This window comes from Galeopterus variegatus, unplaced genomic scaffold, assembly GCF_000696425.1.
Source record: "Galeopterus variegatus unplaced genomic scaffold, G_variegatus-3.0.2 Scaffold7293, whole genome shotgun sequence".
Lineage (NCBI taxonomy): Eukaryota > Metazoa > Chordata > Mammalia > Dermoptera > Cynocephalidae > Galeopterus > Galeopterus variegatus.
In genome coordinates, this window is record NW_007733404.1 from 76,620 (window position 1) to 97,426 (window position 20,807).

The window sequence follows — 20,807 nt, forward strand, 5'->3', positions numbered from 1 at the left end:
CCGTACCGAACTGGGACCGGCAACGGGATCACAACCCTCGGTGTTGCCCCCGCGCCTCGCTCAGCCAGTGAGCGGGAACCGGTCTGTATGTGGGATCCGAACCCTCGGGCAGGAGCGCCGCCGCACTTCCCAAGCGGCACACTATCCAGTGCGCCACCGGGCCAGCCCAATTTCATTCTTTTTTTATGGCTGAATAGTATTCCATTTTGTACATATACCACATTTTCTTTTTCCATTCATCTGTTGATGGACACCTAGCTTGATTATATATCTTGGCTATTGTGAATAGTGCTGCAAGAAACATGGGTGCATATATTTCTTTGGTACTCTAATTTCCTTCCGTTTGGATAAATGACCAGCAGTGAGATTGCTGGATCATATGGTAGTTCTATTTTTAGTTTTTTTGAGGAACCTCCATACAGTTTTCCATAATGGCTGTACTAATTTACATTCCTACCAACCGTGTATAAGAGTTTCCCCTTCTTCAAGGGGGAAAATTTGAGGGTGAACTAGTAAGTAAGATGGTGTAGAAATGAAATGAGGACACATTAATGAAAAGTTTTACTCAATAATTCATGGATTTTGTTCTCACTTTGATTCTGAGAAAAATTTGATCTTCTGTGGTTAGAATTTATTATATAATCTATTTTGTTGCTAACCTACCTTTTACTTTCTGTTTAGGTGAAAGGCCTTGTAAAACAGCATATAGATTCATTTAACTATTTCATCAATGTAGAGGTAAGTATTAGATATTGGACACAGACATAAGCCAAGAATTAATTGGAAGCCAGAGTCGTTCCTAAAGTTGTACTTTCCACTGCAGATAAAGAAGATAATGAAAGCCAATGAAAAGGTTACGAGTGATGCTGACCCCATGTGGTACTTAAAGTAAGGAACCAACTACTCTAAATTTGCTATTTTGATTATTGTAACTTTTTTTTAAGTGAATGTAGTTGATATCAAAAACTCTTAAAATCATTCTCTTTTATCTGTTTAATAAGACTATTATAAAGTGCTCAAATTTAATTTTTAATTGGTAAACTATAACAAGTAGAGTTATGATTGAGAAGTTGTTGAAACTGTTAGGTTTCAAATATTTTAAACAAGTTTTTGTTTTGAAATAATTTTAGACTTACAGAAAAATTGCAAAAATAGTACAAAGAGTTCCCATACATTTTTCACCAAGCTTCCACTAATATTACCATCTTACATAACCACAACACAATCATCCAAGCCAGGAAGTTAGCATTATAACAATGCTGTCAACTACAGAAGCTGTCATTTACAGACCTCATTTGACATTTCCCACTAATATCCCTTTTCTCGTCCAGGAATCAGTCCAAGATACCACATTACGTTTGGTTGACTTGTCTCCTTAGTTTCCTCAATCTGTGACAATTCCTCAGTCTTTCTTGGTCTTTCATGACCTTGATGCTTTTGAACAATCTGGTCAGTTATTGTAGAAGTTTCTTCAATTTGGGTTTGTATGGTATTTGTTCATGATTGAGATTTGGTTATGGATTTGGGGCAAGAAACGATGTTTTGTGTCATTCTCATTGTTTTATATCTGGGGGTACAGATGTCAATATATTTTATTACTGGTGATTTAAACTTTGTTCACTTGGTGAAGGTGGTATCTTCTAGGTTTCTCCGCTGTAACTATTTTTTCATTTTGTAATTAATAAGTATCTTGGGGAGGTCCTTTGAGATTGTGCAAATATCTTATTTCTCATCATACTTTCACCACTAGTTTTAGCATGCATTGATGGTTCCTATCTATGACGGTTATTACCGTGGTGTTTACCTAATGGTGAATCCCTATTTCCATTGTTCCTTCTGCATTAATTTTGAATTCTACTGTAAGAAAGAGTTTTCCCCTTCCCCTCATTTATATCTCTCTATATTAATTTTTATCAGTTTGGACTCACGGATATTTATTTTATTTTATGTGTTATAGTCCAGTACTATCATTAATCTATTGCCTTTCTAGTGTCTCAGCTTTGGCCACAGGGACATACTACAAGTTGACTTCTGTGTCCTTTCAGTATGCCCACGTTATTTTTCCAATAATTGTTTACTTTCTGACACCATAAGATGGAGTTAATTTGGTATTCTCCCTGTTCCAGCCTGGGAATCAACCATTTCTCCAAGAAGTTCTAGTCCCTTTTGTTGGAAAATAGTATTTAAAAACCAAGGTATGGACACTAAGTTCTCAATGGACTGAGCTAGGAAATATATGTATGTATACTAATGTATACATACACACACATCTATTTTCTATCCATTTTTACATATATTAAAAATGATGCAGACTGATACCTCCGATTCTAATCTAACACTGCAAGACTCATTCTCACATTCTCCCTTATTTGTAATTTTTATCCCTGACAGTGAGAAGCCTGGCTCTCATTATCCACAGTGTACAGTCACATGCCACATAATGAGGTTTTGGTCAGTGAAGGACCACATATACAACAATGGTCCCATACGATTATAGTGGCTATACCATATAGCCTAAGTGTGTACCATCTAGGTTTGTGTAAGTACACTATGATGTGTGCACAGTGCCAAAATGACGTAATGATGCATTTCTCAGAACATATCCCTGTCATTAAGTGGTGCATGACTGTATTTTCTTTTTTCAATCCTAGACTATGCACAAAGTTGTTTCAGATTGTTAACTCATACCTCTGTGAGAATGAAATTTACTAATTAGAGTACAATATTTATGTATCATCTTTTTTACCCTTACAGTAGCCAGTCAAAATGCTGTTTTCTAAAGTTACTTAGATTAGTTCTTTTCTTTCCCACCCTTTCAGAGCAGCTATGTCATTCCTTTGTAATATAGTAAGGTTTGTATTCCACTTTGGGTTCTCCTACATCCTAGTTGATTTTAATTTTGTGTTTATTTTGGGGGGATGTGAAACATTATTATAGTGGCTAAGAGTTAGACCTATACAAAAATGTATCTTCAGAAAATTGCTCCTCCCTTCCTGATTTTTTCCACCTTGTTCCCAGCCACTCCAATCAATCTGTGGGTAACCAATCTCTTAGTTTCTGCATTATCCTTCCTATGCTTCTTTTGCACAAATGAGCATGTACTTTCCCTTCTTATGTCCTCTTCTTTATTACAGAAATGATAGCAGACCATAGACACTCGTTTGTATGAATAAAGCAAATCAGTTATTAAATAAGATAAAGTACTCATTTGTACTTTGCTTTATTCATTAAGTATCATTTTGGGGGAAGCTGTATTTCCAGTCTTTTTGTGAAGAGATAATATTTTTTAAAAGATACTTTAATAACATTTTCCCTCTTTTGTAAAGCTATAGGTACTATCACTTAAGAAGATATTCAATTATAATTTGTAGGGCCGGCCCTGTGGCTCACTCGGGAGAGTGCGGTGCTGATAACACCAAGGCCAAGGGTTCGGATCCCACATAGGGATGGCCGGTTAGCTCACTGGATGAGCATGGTGCTGACAACACCAAGTCAAGGGTTAAGATCCCCTTACCGGTCATCTTTTAAAAAAAAAAAAATTATAATTTGTAACTTGTTTGTCATCGTTTAGCAAAATAAGCATTTGTCAAAGCATAGTTCTTATATTTGGGAGGAAAATAGCTTGTTTGTTTATATGTTCTTTGAAGAAGAATTATTGGTAATAATTTGCTTTTCAGATATCTTAATATCTATGTCGGGCTACCTGATGTTGAAGAAAGCTTCAATGTAACTAGACCAGTGTCCCCTCATGAGGTAATTATAAACCTTACTTTAATTGGACTTGTCTGCTTTAACTCAAAGAGTCTCTCCTTAATACATACCCTTAAAAGATTATTTAAAAACAGGCAAAAGAAAAAAAAAATTGTTCCTGAGACAAAAATAACCAAAATAAATAAGCACTTGTATAGTATACTATATTAGAAAAAAATTTTGTACTATTTATTTTGTCATTTAATCCTAATTAACTTGCACTGTTACATCACGGAGTCCTGTTTAGTCCTGTTTCTGAGCTTTGTAGCAGTCTCCCTACCACCACTCAGCCACTGGGTTTCTCACAGTGTACTGTTCATGGTGTGCAGGAGTCATTGACCTAGCACACTGTGTGAGGATCAACCAGGTATTGTGTTAGGCAGAAGAGACCAAGGACTAGGAATCCACAGTCTAATAAGAGAGACAGATGAGAAGAAAATTGAAATACAAGGGTCTTAACAGAGCTATAGACAAAGGGTTGTAGGAGGACAGGCCTTTTTGTTGGCTTTTAACAGAGTCTAGACTTCTCTTCAAATTCCTCCACTTAGTGTCCATAATTGGGAATTGATTCAGGAAGGAAAATGATTTTGTAGATTCATCTGGTTTGTGTTAAAGTAAAGCTAAAATAGCAATTAGGGGATGTAGCACAGTAATCTTTATTAAAGAACAAGTGAGGTCTTAGAGTGTTACGATATTGTCTAGGTAAGATTAAACAGGCTGTAAGAACAAGTAACCAGACAAGTAATCACCAAGTATTTATTAAAATTTTATTTTGTGCCTCAACATTGAAAAAAATAAGACACAATATTCTTCCTCAAGGAGTTTATACTCTTGTGGAGAGATTAAAATAAAACCCAGAAACAAATGCACCAAGAGTTGCAAACTTGAATGCCTAGAAGGACCAGGTAGCTAAGATAAATAAGTGAAGTTGTATTGAACGGGGAGTGATGAAGGACTGTGGGGTATAGGAAAGTGTGTGTCCCAGTTTGGCTTACCCCTCTTCCCCATTTCATCTAGCTAGATCTTTCCCACTTTTCAAAAACTAGGCAGCCAATTGGCAATTTCCAAGTTCTCTTTTAAACGATATCACTGAATTCAGAGAAGAGAGGAGACAAAGTAGTTTGAAGTAGTTCATGAAGGCTGAAGCTATATTTGTCAGAATTATTCTTCCTGATGTTGAAGAAAACATATGGATATCATTGCATTGAGGGAGGGAGGTGCCAAAGAGCAGGTGATGGGCAGTCATGGAGCCACAGCAGGACTGGCTGGCTGCAGATTCCGCAGGCTTCACTAGCACAACTCCACTCCTGTGATGAGAGAGAGACTGAGGGGGACAGAGAGGGTCCATGGAGGTAGTGTGGGGCCTATGGAGTGGGTCCCCATTATTTTTCTACCACTTTTGTCAAATTTCATTTTCATTTGAAGGGATGAATGCTTACCTACATGGGCATTACATTAATATTATTTAAAAAAAAGAAGAGATAATATTTATATAGTACTCTGAACCAGGCACCATTCTAAATATATGTATATTTATATTTTGGGAATTAAAATGATCATTCTCATCCCCATTTTACATATGAGGAGACTGACATTCAGAAAGCTTATTTAAAACTTAAGTGGTAGAGCTAGTATTTGAACCGAGGCAATAGAGTCCAAACTCTTAACCACCATACCACATGTCCTTTGGTCTGGCCTGAAGGAGGAGGCTTGATCTAATTAAATATGACACACATAAATAATTTTTATTGATCAGTAATAATCCTGATATTTTAAAATCTCAGACACTATTATAAAAGCTAGAAAAAGTTTAAGTCTGACTATGTTTGGTTCAGTAGAAGCCATCTAGAGGATTTGGCACCTTGAATTGTATGGTTGATGTTCAAAGGAGTTCTCTTTTTGAGACTACAAGCCACCTGATGACCATCAATATAATGGGGACATCATTGGAAGATTTGGATGGGGCTTCCTATATGTGATCACAGCTCTGTCAGGGCATCGTTTAGTTAGTCACCACCACATCTAATTAAAGCACACACCAACGATTTCTAGAATCCAGCAAGTGATTCAGAAATTGTTAGAATGATGTGATGAGTGATTTGTGCTACAGTACATTACTTAGTAAGGAGTTTTTGTGATATAGTTTAGTTTATTTGGGGATTAAAAGGAAGTACAGTTTAAATGCTTTTATTAACTGTTTGAACAGCAAATCAAGCTAAATTGAGTACTTTCCATGGACCCAGTTTGCAAGGAACAATCTAACTGCTTTAAAGATATGGGAACAGACTGGTGACAATGTGAGATCAGAGAGAGGAAAATCAGTTCCAGATTTATTATTCTGTTTCTGGGCCTGCAGGGCCTGGGGCACTGTGGCAATGTCTAGATCAATACATGGCAACATTCCCTTTGTGGAGAAGGTAGGCTGGTAACTCCCGATTCCCTAAGGCAGCACATGAACAGCCCAGTGGAGAAGAAATCAAAGTTCAACTTGAGCCATATTTCTCCTAGAGAGTGCACTCTGTGAACCAGTCAGACCCTTTCTTTTGTAGAGGAGGAGGAGCACTAACTGTCAGATTCTATTTCAGTGCCGTTTGCGGGACATGACATATTCTGCCCCCATTACGGTAGATATTGAATATACCCGAGGAAGCCAGAGGATCATCCGCAACGCCTTACCCATTGGCAGGTGAGAAATGAAGTCCATAGTGGAGCCACACTGCCCAGATTCCAGGGCTGTGATGTGACCTTGAGCCAGTTCCTAGAAGTCTCTTTGCTCCATTTCCTCATTTGAAAAATGTGAGAAATGGTGCTCACTTCATGGAATTATCTTATGGATTTAATAAATCAGCACATGTAAAGCACTTAGAGCAATGTCCAACACGTAGTTATAGTTGTTATTGTTTGTTGTGAAACTTTTTCTATAAAGTTAAGGCAAATGCTTCTTTTTCCTCCTATAACTACAATCTATTAAGGAAACAGGTAGGATAGCACTGCAGTGAATTTTACTGGGCTGATCTTCCTGGTGGATTCCATGTATATTTTAAGTTTGAGTTTTCCTGGAAGTTGATCTGTTTCCCATGTAGAAGTATTTAAGGGAGAAGTTACTTATTTGCTTGGAACACATTTGGAGATGATAGATAGCATCAGCTAGCATTTTTGCAATCTACTTTTCCTAATTAGGAAAATAGATGGACTCTCCTGTGAACATGGACAAAACCTACAATATCGTGAGTTTCATAATGATGTTGGACTTCAAACTTAGTAAAGTAATTTCTGTTCAAGTGTTTTTTCCCCCTCAAAAGTGCTAAGAGCTTAATAAACATCCATTTGTTCAACAAATATGAACCACTGCCTATTACTTGTCAAGTACTATGCCAGGTACCCAGGTGAACAGAAGATGCATGAGATACAGCTCCTGTTGGCTGCTTTTATTCACAGCTGCCAGGGAAGGTAGGCATAAGTAATTATGGCACCATTTGTTAAATACTATGATAAAGAAGTCCAGAGAACTGTGCTGTGGGAACAACACAGGTTTAACAAGTCCTTCTCCTACACTTCCCCCAAAGAAAGGGGCTATTTGTATTGTTTTTCTCCTCATTCTTCAATTAGGAAAATAATTAGGGATATTAAAGTGTTAATCTTTGTTTTAGCAGGACTATTGGTGATAAGATGAGAGCTTCTGTCTGTCTTGTATATGGACCATACTTATGTCCATTTAAATCTTGGACCATTGCTAAATTATGGACCAGACTGAATATTGTAAAAGAAAGGCAGGAGAGACTAGAGGAGAAAGTAAATAGTAAGATTTAGGAGTAGACCCTGGGTATAAGAGAGGCCAGTGAGGGCAGGCATGTAAGTAGTATTTGATGAGTACCTACTGTGTGCCAGACACTGATAGGTGATATCATTTGTTAGCCCTTCATTCATAAAAATAACCTTTGTTAATTAGAATGCTTATATGTACCATACACTATCTAAGTTACATACATTATCTCATTTAATTACCTTTTGAGCTAAAAAGAGCTTAATACAAACAATATTCCTAACTTGGTGAAAAAATCTAACAGTATATAAGAACATTTGATTGAAAACAGTAGCCTTGCTCTCTACCCTTCCTCACCCTCAGTCCCATTCCCAACTTTGTAACCATTTCAGTTATTTCTTCTGGTGGTTATTACATCCTTAACTTTAAATGGTGTGTTTTTTACCTTCATTTCTTGATACAAGCATACACACTATTTATTGACTCCTGGTAAAGCAGATGTGGATTAGCTTACCTGCATCACCCACTTTTCTTCTACCTTCCTCCTCCAGATTTTGCTTCTTGTTTTTAATTCTTTTATTTATTGTAGAAACTTAATATTCTTATTTCTGTATTTCTTATTCCATAACTTTAGTGGGTGTCTTGATTTCCTTTTATAAAAAATTAAGATAATACTACCTGTACCTTCCCTTTATGATTTCTTTTGTGGAGACTTATTTATTGCCATAAATATCTTTCGTGTGTTTGGAAAAAAAGATTGTTTTGGAAACAATTGTTTTTTTCCATTGTTTTTTCTTCAGATCAGGCATGTTAATTGTGGTGTTTATTATGTACCTTCACTGATTTATTTATTTGTTCTATTAACTACTAGAAGAGGTATATTAAAATCTCCCACTATGATGGTGGATTTGTCCATTTTTCATTATCTTCTTGTGTATTTTTACTTTTTGAAGCTCTGATATTAGGTGCATAGGAGTTTAGAATTGTTAGGTCTTCCTGGTAAATTGAACATTTGTCTTTTTTATCTCTTGTAATATATTTTGCCTTAAATTTTATCTTGTCTATTCTTATTATAGCCATATCTGCTTTTTATTGTCATTGTTATTATTCTGGCATATCGCTATTTAGAAATTATCTTTTTTTGGTGGGGAGCAGCTGGTCAGTATGGGGATCCAGACCCTTGACCTTAGTGTTATAACACCACACTCTAACTAACTGAGCTAACCAGCCAGCCTAGACATCATTATCTCTTTAATCTCTTATATGTCCTCATGTTTTCAGTTTATTTGAAGTAAACTGCATATGGCTAGATTTTTTAAAAATTTGTCTGGGGGAAGGTCTGTTGTTATGTAGTAACTCATACATTGGGATATATTTCTATCAACTTACTTTATACTTTAAATCTTTCTAGTTTTTTATGTTTCAGTTTTTTCTCCCTTTTTGCCTTTTGCTATTATTTTTCATTTTTTCAGTTCCCCTACATAACCATGAATCCCCTTTTGCCTTTTAGATTAATGGAAGATTTTTTTTTTCTTACTCTTGCCCCAGTTGATTTGAAGGTCATATACAGTATTTCTGATTGTTTATGTTTACCTTAGAAATTTCAAAATGCATACCTAACGAAGTATGAAATTAATCAATATCTTTATTCTCCTCCTGGAAAGAACAAAGATCTTTAGAAAGCTTTAACGTGGGTCAAATCAGCCCTCTGACTTAAATCAGCCCAAATTTTAGTTCTATCTTGTTTTGGTTTTCTTACCCATAAATTAGGAATTTTTTGTCTTATAAAGTTGATATTTATTTATGTTTACTTGTTGCTTTGCCTCCCACGGATTTGTCACCCCTTTTCCCCTGGGTGACAGAGCCGCCAAAGATTACTCAAAGCCCGTCTCTTTTGAGCAGTGAGAAGCCCTAGAAAGGGGTTAATATCCTAGAACTTCCTCAAGCACGAGGCATTTCTTCCATTTGGGAAATTAACCACGAACTGGGGTTTTCTTCCTGCATTTATTCTCCAGACCAGCAAGTTACAGCAAGAGACATAGGTGGAGTTTTGCTAAATACAGTTTAACAAGTTTTACAATAGAAGCTGGTAACATTCAGTAAAAACAAGTCAGATGACATTCTGTTAGGCAATTAAGTGATCCACTAACAAAGGCTTGATTTAGCAAACATTCCTTTTCCCTCTAGCAGCTTTTTAGTAACTTTACATATCAATTAATAACTTGTCTGTCTTTGAGCCAGCAACCTTGCTGTGTTACAATTCTTATCTTGCAACAGAGATTCAATAGCCTGGGGGAAATTTCCCGTCCTTTGCAAGGCCAATATTTGAAACTGCAAGGCTTTGGAAAACCAGGCCCTGTGAGATACATTTGTTTTATGAATCCTCTATATTTACTCACATTATTTACCATTTTCTTTGCTCACCATACATTTTTGAATGTCAGACTTTCACTCAGCTTTTATTTTCCATCTTCCTGAAGATGCATTTCTTTTAGAAATTCCTTTAGTGAGGGTCTGTTAGTGGTAACTTCTCAGTTTTTGTCTGAAAATATCTTTATATTGACTTCATTCTCAGTGATTCATTCACAGAATATATAAATTTAGGTTGATGGTAATTTTCTGTAAGTATATTACTCCACTGTCATTTATTATTGTTGTGAAGTTATCTGTCAGTCTAATCATCCTTCCCTTTTTGGTAACCAGCCTTTTCTTCTGGCTGGGTTTTAAATATTATCTTCAACTTTGGTTTGGTGTTTTGTATCTTGACTGTGATATGTTTAGGGGGGGCTGTCTTTTTATTTATCGTGCTTAGATATTATTGTGAGGATTTATGGCTTTCATATATTTTTAAATATTCACCATTATCTCTTTGAATAGGACTTTTCATCCACTTTGTGTATTCTCTCCATCTAGAAGTCTGTATATTAGATCTTCTCACTCTGTTCTTCCATGACTTAAACTCTTTTGTAAATTTCATCTCTTTGTCTTTTTGAAATGCATTCTCAGTAATTTCTTCAGATCTCTTTTCCAATTCAGTAATTCTCTCTTCAGCTGTATCAAATCATTATTATTCACCCTGTTAATAGATTTTTAAATTAATTCTTACATTTTCTATTTCTAGAAGTTTTGCTTAGTTCTTTTTCCAAAATGCTCGGTTAGTTTTGATAGTCTCTTGTTCCTCACATTTTGGCTCACTGTGCTATTTCCTGTTAAATAATGAGAATCACTTTGTTTGCAATGAAGGAAGAGTTGCATCTTTTATGACTTTCACTAAGCCCTGTATGCAAAGTTTAAGTAAACCACATATTTGAGTTTTTATTGCCTATACTAGTAAGAGCAGCGTGCCTGAAAAAAGTCTTCATTTCACTTGGCTATTTTATATAATGCTATTCCTTTGCCTTTTCTAATATGGCACACAGAAATACAGACCCCTTAGTGATATGTGCATTGCATGTTTTGTATCCTTTGCAGTTTTTGCCGACAGTAGTTGATAACGTCTTTTGTTTTATTTCAACAGAATGCCCATAATGCTACGTAGTTCAAACTGTGTTCTTACAGGAAAAACACCAGCAGAATTTGCCAAACTGAATGAATGTCCTTTGGATCCAGGTGTGTATGATGCCTTGGATTTGCCTCCTCTCCTTTTTGTTATTCCTTTGTTCTGCCATTGCTGTTGTTTTAACATTTTTCTTCAAAAACAATACCAGCCTTTCTGCTTTATAATGAACTTATTGGATAAAACTATGTTCACAAAATGTCCAGAAATTTGGCTCCAACTTTGTTCTGTTAGTTTTTATTTCTGGAAGGTATACTGTTTCCTCTTTTATTTCAGCTTTAAAACTTTAACACCCAAGTTCTGATTTATTGCCATGGTTTGTCAGTCTTTTCTTTCTATATTTGCTCAGTAGTTTCTTGTGGAATGCTTAAAAATTCAAGAATATTCTCCCAAAGTTACTGGTCTAGCCTGGACTGAAAAGATTCAAGTAGCTCACTTCTGGCTGTTTAAATACAGTAAAGGGGAGAAAAATGAAAGTCTGTTTTATTTACATTTTTTAGAATTGTATTTTTGTACCTATTTCAAAACTTTTGTAAAGTTTCAAACTTAGCACTTAACAGAAAGTTACTCTTAATATCTTGTGTTTCACGTTGATTTATTTTAACTTACAAATGCTTTAATCTAATTCCTGTAAAGTTACATAGATGTAGAATCCCAGAAGACTTTGGAAAGAAGTTAATAATATGATTTTACTAGACTATGAGAAATACTTCAAAAAGTTCATGGAAAGATTTGTATTATTTTTTAACTCTATTTTTCCACAAAGTTTTTGAAATACCCCTTGTATACCAAAATGTTGCATTTGTCAAGTATATTGGTTTGATTTTGCTTATATTTTGCAGATAAAATGAAGTCTCATTTTATCTTACTCTTAATTATGTGCAAAAAAAATATGATAATGTTGTATGAGTTTTCCTCAGTATAAAATATTTGGGGAGCCTAATTTTAATGTGCCATTGTCACTGATTTATTAGAAAATGTAGAGTAAATTTCACTTTATGTTGAAGATTGCCAGTTATCTGAAGACTAATTTATTTCACTTTTTTTTCATTCACCTGCTAAATATATCAGGGCCTAGTGATACATAGACCAATAAGGTACATGCCTTGTCCTCAAGAAGTTTATCATCTTGTTCATTTGTGTAAATCATGTGCTGACATTTCTATCAATCTGTAAGACAATATCAGCAGACCCCTTTGAATTAAGTGATAGCCAGTGCCATGAAGCAGTAGGAAATGTGATCTCTGAGTCGGGAGATCCCTGCCATTACTAAATCACGCTGGTTGAAGAATAGGGGGTGAAGCTTTTCTTGTTTCCTTTGTGCAGGTGGCTACTTCATTGTTAAAGGAGTGGAAAAAGTTATTCTTATTCAGGAGCAGCTGTCTAAGAACAGGATCATTGTGGAGGCTGATAGAAAAGGGACGGTTGGAGCTTCAGTTACCAGGTATGGGAAGCATAGCTGGTGTTCTTAAGAAATATTGATAATTCCAGTAATATCAGATGGCTGTGTTTCTATACAGTGGTAGCCAGTATTTCTCTCTAATAACATTTAGTGTTATATTTAAACTGTCTACATTTAATTTATTGTGTAAATCTGTAAGCACAGAGTATTGATTTTAAAATTTCATTGGTGAAAGTGTGAGACATTGTTTGAAAGGTCATTAGTTGTTTTATTTAAATTGGATTTTCTGTTAATTTATAGCATTAAAGGAACTTATAAGAAACATAAAACCACTCTCCAGTTTTTTATGTTTCTTTTCAGTCTTTGACCATTTACCTGTGTATTCCTACATTGATATAGTCAGAGACTATTTTACTGTTAATATTTAATGAATTATATCATGGACTTAATATCTTGTTAGTTTTCTTGATGAGCTTTTTTCACAGGGTTCTCATTTTATTAAATTTTCAAAAATTTAAAAATTTTTATTTTGTGTGTTCTTTATAATCATTTTCTGTAACAGCATCCCTTGCATCACTTCTGCCATGTCTTTTCTTTAGTTTATTATTATGTGTGATTTGAAATTTGGAGATTAATGAGTTCTGGGAATAGAAAGGTTTGTGACGTAGATGTCAGTGTGCAGTAAGTTTCTCTTCTGACAACCTATAATGAACTGATTAACTTAGAGTTTCTGCATTTTTCTTTTGGATGGAGAGGCAGCTAACAGTATGGCCATTTATTTAGCACTTACTAGGAGCCAGGCAAAGTGTTAGGTACTTTATGTATGTTATTTAATTGTTACCTCGGTCCTTTAAAATAAGTGTTATTATCTCAATTTTACAGCTGAGTAACAGGCCTTAAGCTCAGGGCCACCTTGATTGTTAGAGGTAACCAGCATTTGAATCCAGGTAAAATAATTCTGCTACCCATGTCCTCTCACTGTACACAACTTTAGAGCCAGGCATTCTGGATTTGAATCCTTTTTTTTTTTTTTCCTTTTTGTCTTTTTTCGTGTCCGGCAACGGGATTGCAACCCTCGGTGTTGCTCCCACACCTCGCTCAGCCAGTGAGCGGGAACCGGTCTGTATGTGGGATCCGAACCCTCGGCGGGAGCGCCACCGCGCTCCCAAGCGGCGCACTGTAGCAGTGCGCCACCGGGCCGGCCCCTGGATTTGAATCCTAAAGCTGTTGTTTTCTAGCTGTGAGGCTCTGGAGTGAGTGGTTACTTATTTTCTGTAAGCCTTGGTTTTCTCATATATAGTTTGGAGATACGTTAAAGTAAGTGTTGTTATTTTGAAGATTAGAGCTAATATAAGTAAAGTGGGTAACAGTGCATACTATGTAGCAGGCAATCAGTATATGTTGCTGTTGTGGTTGATTGGAGCTTTTCAAATGCTTTTAAATCCATTAGGAATTTTATAACCAATGTAGATACCAATGGTAGGCTATTCCTTAGTTTCGGCCTCACTGTATACCACAAGTGTGGGTATATTTTATTGGATTATTAGTTTTAAAACCCATAGTATATTAACTCATTTCTTCATAGTTTTCTCATTATGGTTTAGGCTCATTCTGAGATTTTTCTCTTCAAGAATATAAAATTGGCCATGAATATATGCTCTACACTGGATCAGAGTTATTCAGATGGAAAAGTGAAGTGGGTCAGAAGATGATTGTCTCTCATCCACCCACAACACTTTCACCATAATCTCAAAGCTGAAGAAACATTTGTAGTGTTTTCAGATGTTCACGGAAGAGGCAGCAGGGCAGGAAAGTATTTATTAGAGAGGACCTTCCTAATTGTTGTTGATCAGTTGAACCTTATTGATTGACAGTCATTGCTATTGCATGTTACGATCTTGAAACTAAATGAGGATACAGTTTAACCGATTTGTGTTTACTTGTAGCTCTACCCATGAGAAAAAAAGCAGAACCAATATGGCAGTGAAACAAGGACGATTTTATTTGAGGCATAATACTTTGTCAGAAGATATACCAATTGTCATCATATTTAAGGTAAACCTGCAGCTCTCTTCTGAAAATTATAAAGAGTTCTTTTTCTGGTTTATTTTCATATGTAATTAGAAATGTGGAGGACAAGGAATTCTAGGAATAGAAAGATTTGTGCCATAGATAAGTTGTTAGTTATGTGATATATTTTAAATTGAAAGTCAGTGAGACCGAGGTTCAGATTTTTTAAAAAATAGTAATCTACTTTTTTAAAAAAGATACACCATAAAAAATTCCAAAAGTACAAAAAAATATAGTGCTGAATAGGCTTCCTACCCACCATGTCCCTAATCACATAGTTCTCCTACCCAGAGATACCACTGTTATTACTTTCTTGTGTATCTTTCAAGAGATGGTTTTTGCATATACAAGTACATGCGTTTATAGTAGTTTTTTGTTCTGGATTTTTGTTTGTTACTTACATACCTTGCATACCATTTTGCACTTTTTTCTTTTTGTAACTTACATCTTGGTGATAGTGTTGTATTAGTGCATACAAACCTACTGCATTCTTTTAACAGACTGTTCCACTTGTGGCTGTACCATAATTTATTTAACCAATCCCCAGCCAGTCGACATATATATCTCTTGCTATTATAAAACTGCTGTAATAACATGGGCAAAGATATCCATAGGCTAAATTCATAATCAGAGAATATTCTATGTCAAAGAGTATGGACCAGGTTGGTTGTTCATTTTTAAGGATTTTCAGGTTCTGATCAATTTGTACATAAACATAAATCTTCAATCTACAACTGATTTTTTTTTCAGCTTTTTGTAAATTGTTGGCTTAGAACCCAAAGGACATTTCCTATAGAAATAATTTTTAGATGGTATAGTCTTAGATAGTTGCATAGTCGCCCACTTAGCCTGCTCTGGGATATAAATACTATTGCACATTCTTTTTTTTTTTTTTTTTCCTTTTTGTCTTTTTTTTTTTTCGTGACCAGCAGCGGATCGCAACCCTCAGTGTCGCGCCCGTACCGGACCGGGGACCGGCAACGGGATCGCAACCCTCGGTGTTGCTCCCGTGCCTCGCTCAGCCAGTGAGCGGGAACCGGTCTGTATGTGGGATCCGAACCCTCGGGCGGGAGCACCGCCGCACTTCCCAAGCGGCGCACTATCCAGTGCGCCACCGGGCCGGCCCCGACATAATTTTAGAGATTGATAATACTCATTCGTCATTCAGTTTTACTTCAGAATTAAATATTTCTGTTCAACAGTTGTTATGATAGTGGAAATAGTTTTTGGGTCATGAGGAGAGAAAACTGAGAAAGAGATCCTCTGAGATGGAATTAACTAAGTTGGTTAAAAAAGAAGGATATTTGGGTATAAGTGTCAGAGGAGTGAGCAAGAAGGGATTGAACCTTTACTATTAAAGTTGTAACTGGGCGACAGAGTGAAGGAGTCAGGAGGAAGGTTGGCTTTTTCGAGTAAGGCTGGGGTTTGGGAGATAGGGAGTGTGCCCTGGTTGTTCATAGGTATTGAATGGGTGTTGACGTATCAGCTTCTTTAACTCAAGAAATATCCATATTCTAAATGCAGTTATGTGAAGGGGATTGTAGGAATTTTTTTTTATGTTTGGTATACCTTAAAATGCTTTTGAGTTCTATAAATGAGATGGAGCCATTTATTTTCTTTTCAGGATGATGATAACCATAATAGCAGTACCATTATATAAGGGAGTCCAGAGAGAATTCTTAAATATACTTTTTGTTTCCTTTCTTTGAGGTTTATGTTTTTTAAGCACAGAAGTAATTTTGGCTTTTCTTGTAGGGATCCCACAATGCCCAATTCAGTGTCTTGTGTACCTAGAGATGAAGAAAATGTATCTAATGATGCAGAATTACATCTCCAGCAGAGGGCAGTGTGTTCCCATGCATCCAAAAGACTTTTTTGAAAATTTTAGGCACTTGAAGATGCACGGTACTGCCTTCTTTAGACCAGAAATTATAAGCTAATTATAATGTGTGTAATCTTCTGTCACTCATGGAAAATATGTCACTAGATGCATGCATGCATTAAAATCAGAAAACTTTAAGTACCTTCTTTTTGGCAAAAGTTTAACATTACAGTTTCTTCTGTCAAATTTGTTTAATGTTTATGTTTTAAACGTATACGTATAAATAGCTGACTAAAGTCCTTTTTAAAATGGGGCTATAGGGGCCGGCCCGGTGGTGCACTGGATAGTGCGCCGCTTGGGAAGCGCGGCGGCACTCCCGCCCGAGGGTTCGGATCCCACATAACAGAGGAGCAGGAACAAACTGTACACAGTCTGCAACTTCTGGGAGTACATCTCACAGAAATATTTGAAATTAAAAGACTCGTCCAAATGCAGAGATAGCCAGAGTGAAAACAGGAAAGTTTGACTGAAGACGGTAGAGAGGAACATCCTGTGGCATCAGGGCTATTAGAGGTCACTTGAGTTGACTGACCTGGGCCTTTTGTGGAAAGCAAGGTAGAAACTGGCTTGAGAAGGCTGAGCTAGCTATTTATGAAGGATGGGCTCTGACTGAGGGCATCTCCTGGGACAGGGCTGCTTGATTTATTTTCAGTTACAGCTGAATAGTCCTTGGAGCTGATGCAAAGAGTTATAGAGTCTATTGTTCGTATAACTTCGTATAATGTATGCTATACGAAGTTATTACGGGCTATAAATAAACAATATGCATATTTATGTAATCAGTAGTCTAGATTTCAAACTTCTCCCTTTCTGATTATAAAATATTTCTTACATTGTAAAAATTTAGAAAGCCACTGAAAAATTTAACTACATTTTTAGATTTATTTGTTCAGACCTTTTTCCTGTGCTTTTGTAATGTACCCATCAGTTTTATTTTTTTCACTTACCAGTGAATTGTGAATGGCTTCCCATGTCTATAAATATGAATCTATATCATTATTTTCAGTGGGTATTGTCTAGAAGTTGCATGCATGTAGTATAATTTATTTAACTAATTTCCTAAGTGGGACAGGTAAGTGTCATTTTTTTCCCCACAAGTTCTCACTCTTACACACAGCCCTGGGATGACTATCCTTATACATACTTGTTGTGCACATTGCTGATTATTTTGTGAGACTTTATTCCTGGCAGTAGAAGTGTAGTTTTTTTAAAAACTTGTACACGTTGCTAAGTTTTTTCCCAAAACCTATCCATTACATTCTAATCAGTAGTATATAAGAATTAAAATAAATATTAAAAAGTTTTTAGTTCAGACAAATGAACTAAATATTTTGGTCATACATAGTTACTTTTTTTGGGTCTCCCACTATAGAGATGTTTTAATAAGACTGATGGGAACCACTATTTGAACTTTTTCATCTGGGAGACAGCCTAGAGTATTAGATATCTTTGAATTGGACACATCTAGGTTGAATCCCAGCTTCTCCACTTATTAGCTACGTAACCTTGGGCATATTTCTTGATCTCATTGAGTTTTAGATAACTCATCTATAAAGTGAGAATTTCACCTAAGAGTGTTGTTGTGAAAAGCAAATGAGATCATGTATTTTTTCAAACGTAGAGTGCCACGCTCTTTTTCTTTCCTTAGTTATCCTTACCCACTTACTGTCAGAAGCCCAGGAAAATAAACGTGGATACCAAAAAAGGCACATCATTTCTCTTTTTGTGTTGTGTGGCCCTAACGCAGACCTTGACAGTCATTAGGACTTGATGGTTGTTGATTGTAACCAACAATTGGCTAAAGTGACAGAAACAGCAGGGTTTCCACATTCCATGCTGAGTCTGAATATGATGGATAAAGCTTTTTAAGACATAGATCAGCCTTATTTATGGACTTGAATCACTACAAAGGTTCTCTTGCTCGTGAATCTTCTCCACTTTACATTTTGTATTCCCAAGTATTCAGCAGTTGCACTATGATGATGGCATCTGCAGTTTGAAAGTTTTTGCCCAAAAGAGGATCAGATTTCAAGGGTGCTGGACGATGCTTTTTGGAAACCAACTTATATGGAAATTTATCATCTTTAAAGAGAAACAATTACAGAATTAAAGAGGTCCATCACAGTTCTCTTATTAACGGCTAGGACTGGTCTTAGTAATAACAGGTTGACTTTAGTGTATTTTAAAGAAAAATTACAGATTTCTGAGTATTAGTCATTTTAAGAAGTTATTCCCTTTCTCACCATCACACAATATATTTCAACATATCACCATTAGTGTGCATATCATTCTCTTCTGCTCATTAGTATTCTTTCTTCTTTCTGTCTTTAAAAGTCACACTTTGAGTCACACTTCGTGAATATACAAGGAGAAGACTTTATGCCACTTTTTAAAGAGTGTGTCCCCTTATTTTTGTTCAATGTTATTGCTGAGTGTCAGACTGTGGGTGACCTTCTGCTGAAATGTGTTATCTGCTTTTTCTTGAGGTTATTATGTAGCATTTACTTTTGACTTATTAGGGGAAATGATTTCAGATCTCTGGAGTACAAAGAGTTCCATATAAAGACGGTTTTCAGATGTCTAAATTATGTCTGTAAAGCAAAATGGTTGGGCATTTTGCTGTCGTTTCCATAGCAATATGTCATTTATTTGTAGCTGTGACTACTGAAGGCTAAATAGTCATAAAGTCAGTTCAGTCTTTGCAGCTGGAGTGCTTTGATGATAACCTGACTGAGTTATCGCCCCTGTATTTCGGTGACTTGATATAGGAAGAGTTTAGTCCTTTTGGCAGTAATCATGCTTTCCGCACATATGGTGTCATTTACCATGTGCTTGGCATATCTTTGCTTTATAGCTTAGAAATATTTGGAGGGCCTAAGCAGTATGTTTATATCCGTGTTAGGCCATACAAGAATTTTATGCAATTATAAAACTACTACTTAGATTCAGCATCAGGACAACTTGAAGTGGCAATCCGTATGTCAAATGAGGAAGGACTGTTTCGTTAGTATTAAACATCAAAGTACGCAGTAGTCTTTTTTACTTGGAGATTACTAAAATAAAAATTATTAAAACAATCTAGGTGACTTTCAGTTCACATGATTTAGGTGTTAACATGCCCAAAGAAAGGGGGCTGATCCAGAAAGCTATAGCCATTTCAACTCCAGGAGTCTATTTCTGTCTCAGAAATATACCTTTTCTTGCTATATCATTTTGCTTGCTCGGCTTGGTATATATCCCATATGGGTCTCTTTTAGTGTTTGGGCTTTCCTCTGAGAAGTGAAGCACATAGGTTACAAGTTTTAAAGTGAAGGTTTTAGAAAAACATGTTGGGATTCTACTGCAAATTAGTTACCTTAGTATTGTTTTTTTTATATTTTGATTCCACTGAAACCCATATAACATTATTTTGAGAGATTGACAAGTAAAAATGAACTTACACTCATTAGCTTTTCACAGAGGAAAATTCTGTTCTAATATTTGTGACTGGTTACTTGCCGACCAAGGAGAAAATGTGGATGGTTCTGCATATATGATGTCACCATCAGAGTAGATGTAACTCAGCACACGTAAGCTAAGTGTAATCTAGTTTTTGTTCATTTGTTTAAAAATTAGAACTGATAAGTTTTTAGGAATGCTGTCTGTTAACCCATGAAAGGCTGTTTTAATGAATTTGTGTAGTTTTCATAGTGGAGTTTATTTCTAGTATCCATTTGAATAAATGTGTCAATCAAACTAGAGGTAGACTACAAAAATTAAAGTAAAAAAGGGGGGGGTTGTGCTCTGAGAACTTCTTTGTATGTTTTCTAAAAAAAAAAAAATTATTTTGAACAAAGCAATTAATACATTAAAAATATTTTTTTTAATTTCAAGTATTCCAAAAGTTGGCGTATTATCTATCTGTACTGTGTAACAAATTATAGCATAATTTCTGTTGATCAGGAATTTGGGAGTTGCTTGGCTGGATGGTTCTGGGTCGGGTCTTTCATAAGTCAAGATGTCGGCCAGGGCTGCAGTCATCTGAAGGCTGTACTGGAGCTGGAGTCTCTGCAGTTATGATGGCTCACCTACATGGCAGTTGGAGAAAAAGCCTCAGGTCCTCCTTGGCTGTTGATAAGAGGCCTTAGTTCCTTGCCTCTGGACCTTCCCACAGACTACTTGAGTGTCTTCATGACATGGTGGCTAGCTTTCCCCAGAGAGAGCACTCTAAGAGAGAGTAAGCAGGAAGCCACGGTGCCTTTTATGACCGCCTCCAAACATACATGCCACTTCGGCTTTTGTTCTACAGAAGTGCGTCATTAAGTTTAGCTTACACTGAGGGAGAGGGGAATTAGTCTCCACCTTTTGAAGGACGTGTCAAAGAATTTGTGAACATTTTTTAAAC

At 36.1% G+C, this 20,807-nt stretch overlaps 1 protein-coding gene across 1 annotated transcript in view; it reads left to right on the forward strand.

Moving 5' to 3' along the window:
* LOC103607273 (DNA-directed RNA polymerase III subunit RPC2-like) overlaps positions 1 to 20,807 on the forward strand; it is a 44,198-nt gene that overhangs the window by 11,467 nt on the left and 11,924 nt on the right. Inside the window, exons 3-9 of the mRNA XM_008591797.1 lie at positions 682 to 738; positions 824 to 888; positions 3,678 to 3,753; positions 6,336 to 6,436; positions 11,031 to 11,122; positions 12,396 to 12,513; positions 14,418 to 14,526. Coding sequence (XP_008590019.1) covers positions 682 to 738; positions 824 to 888; positions 3,678 to 3,753; positions 6,336 to 6,436; positions 11,031 to 11,122; positions 12,396 to 12,513; positions 14,418 to 14,526 — 618 coding nt within the window. The remainder of the gene's footprint in view (positions 1 to 681; positions 739 to 823; positions 889 to 3,677; positions 3,754 to 6,335; positions 6,437 to 11,030; positions 11,123 to 12,395; positions 12,514 to 14,417; positions 14,527 to 20,807) is intronic.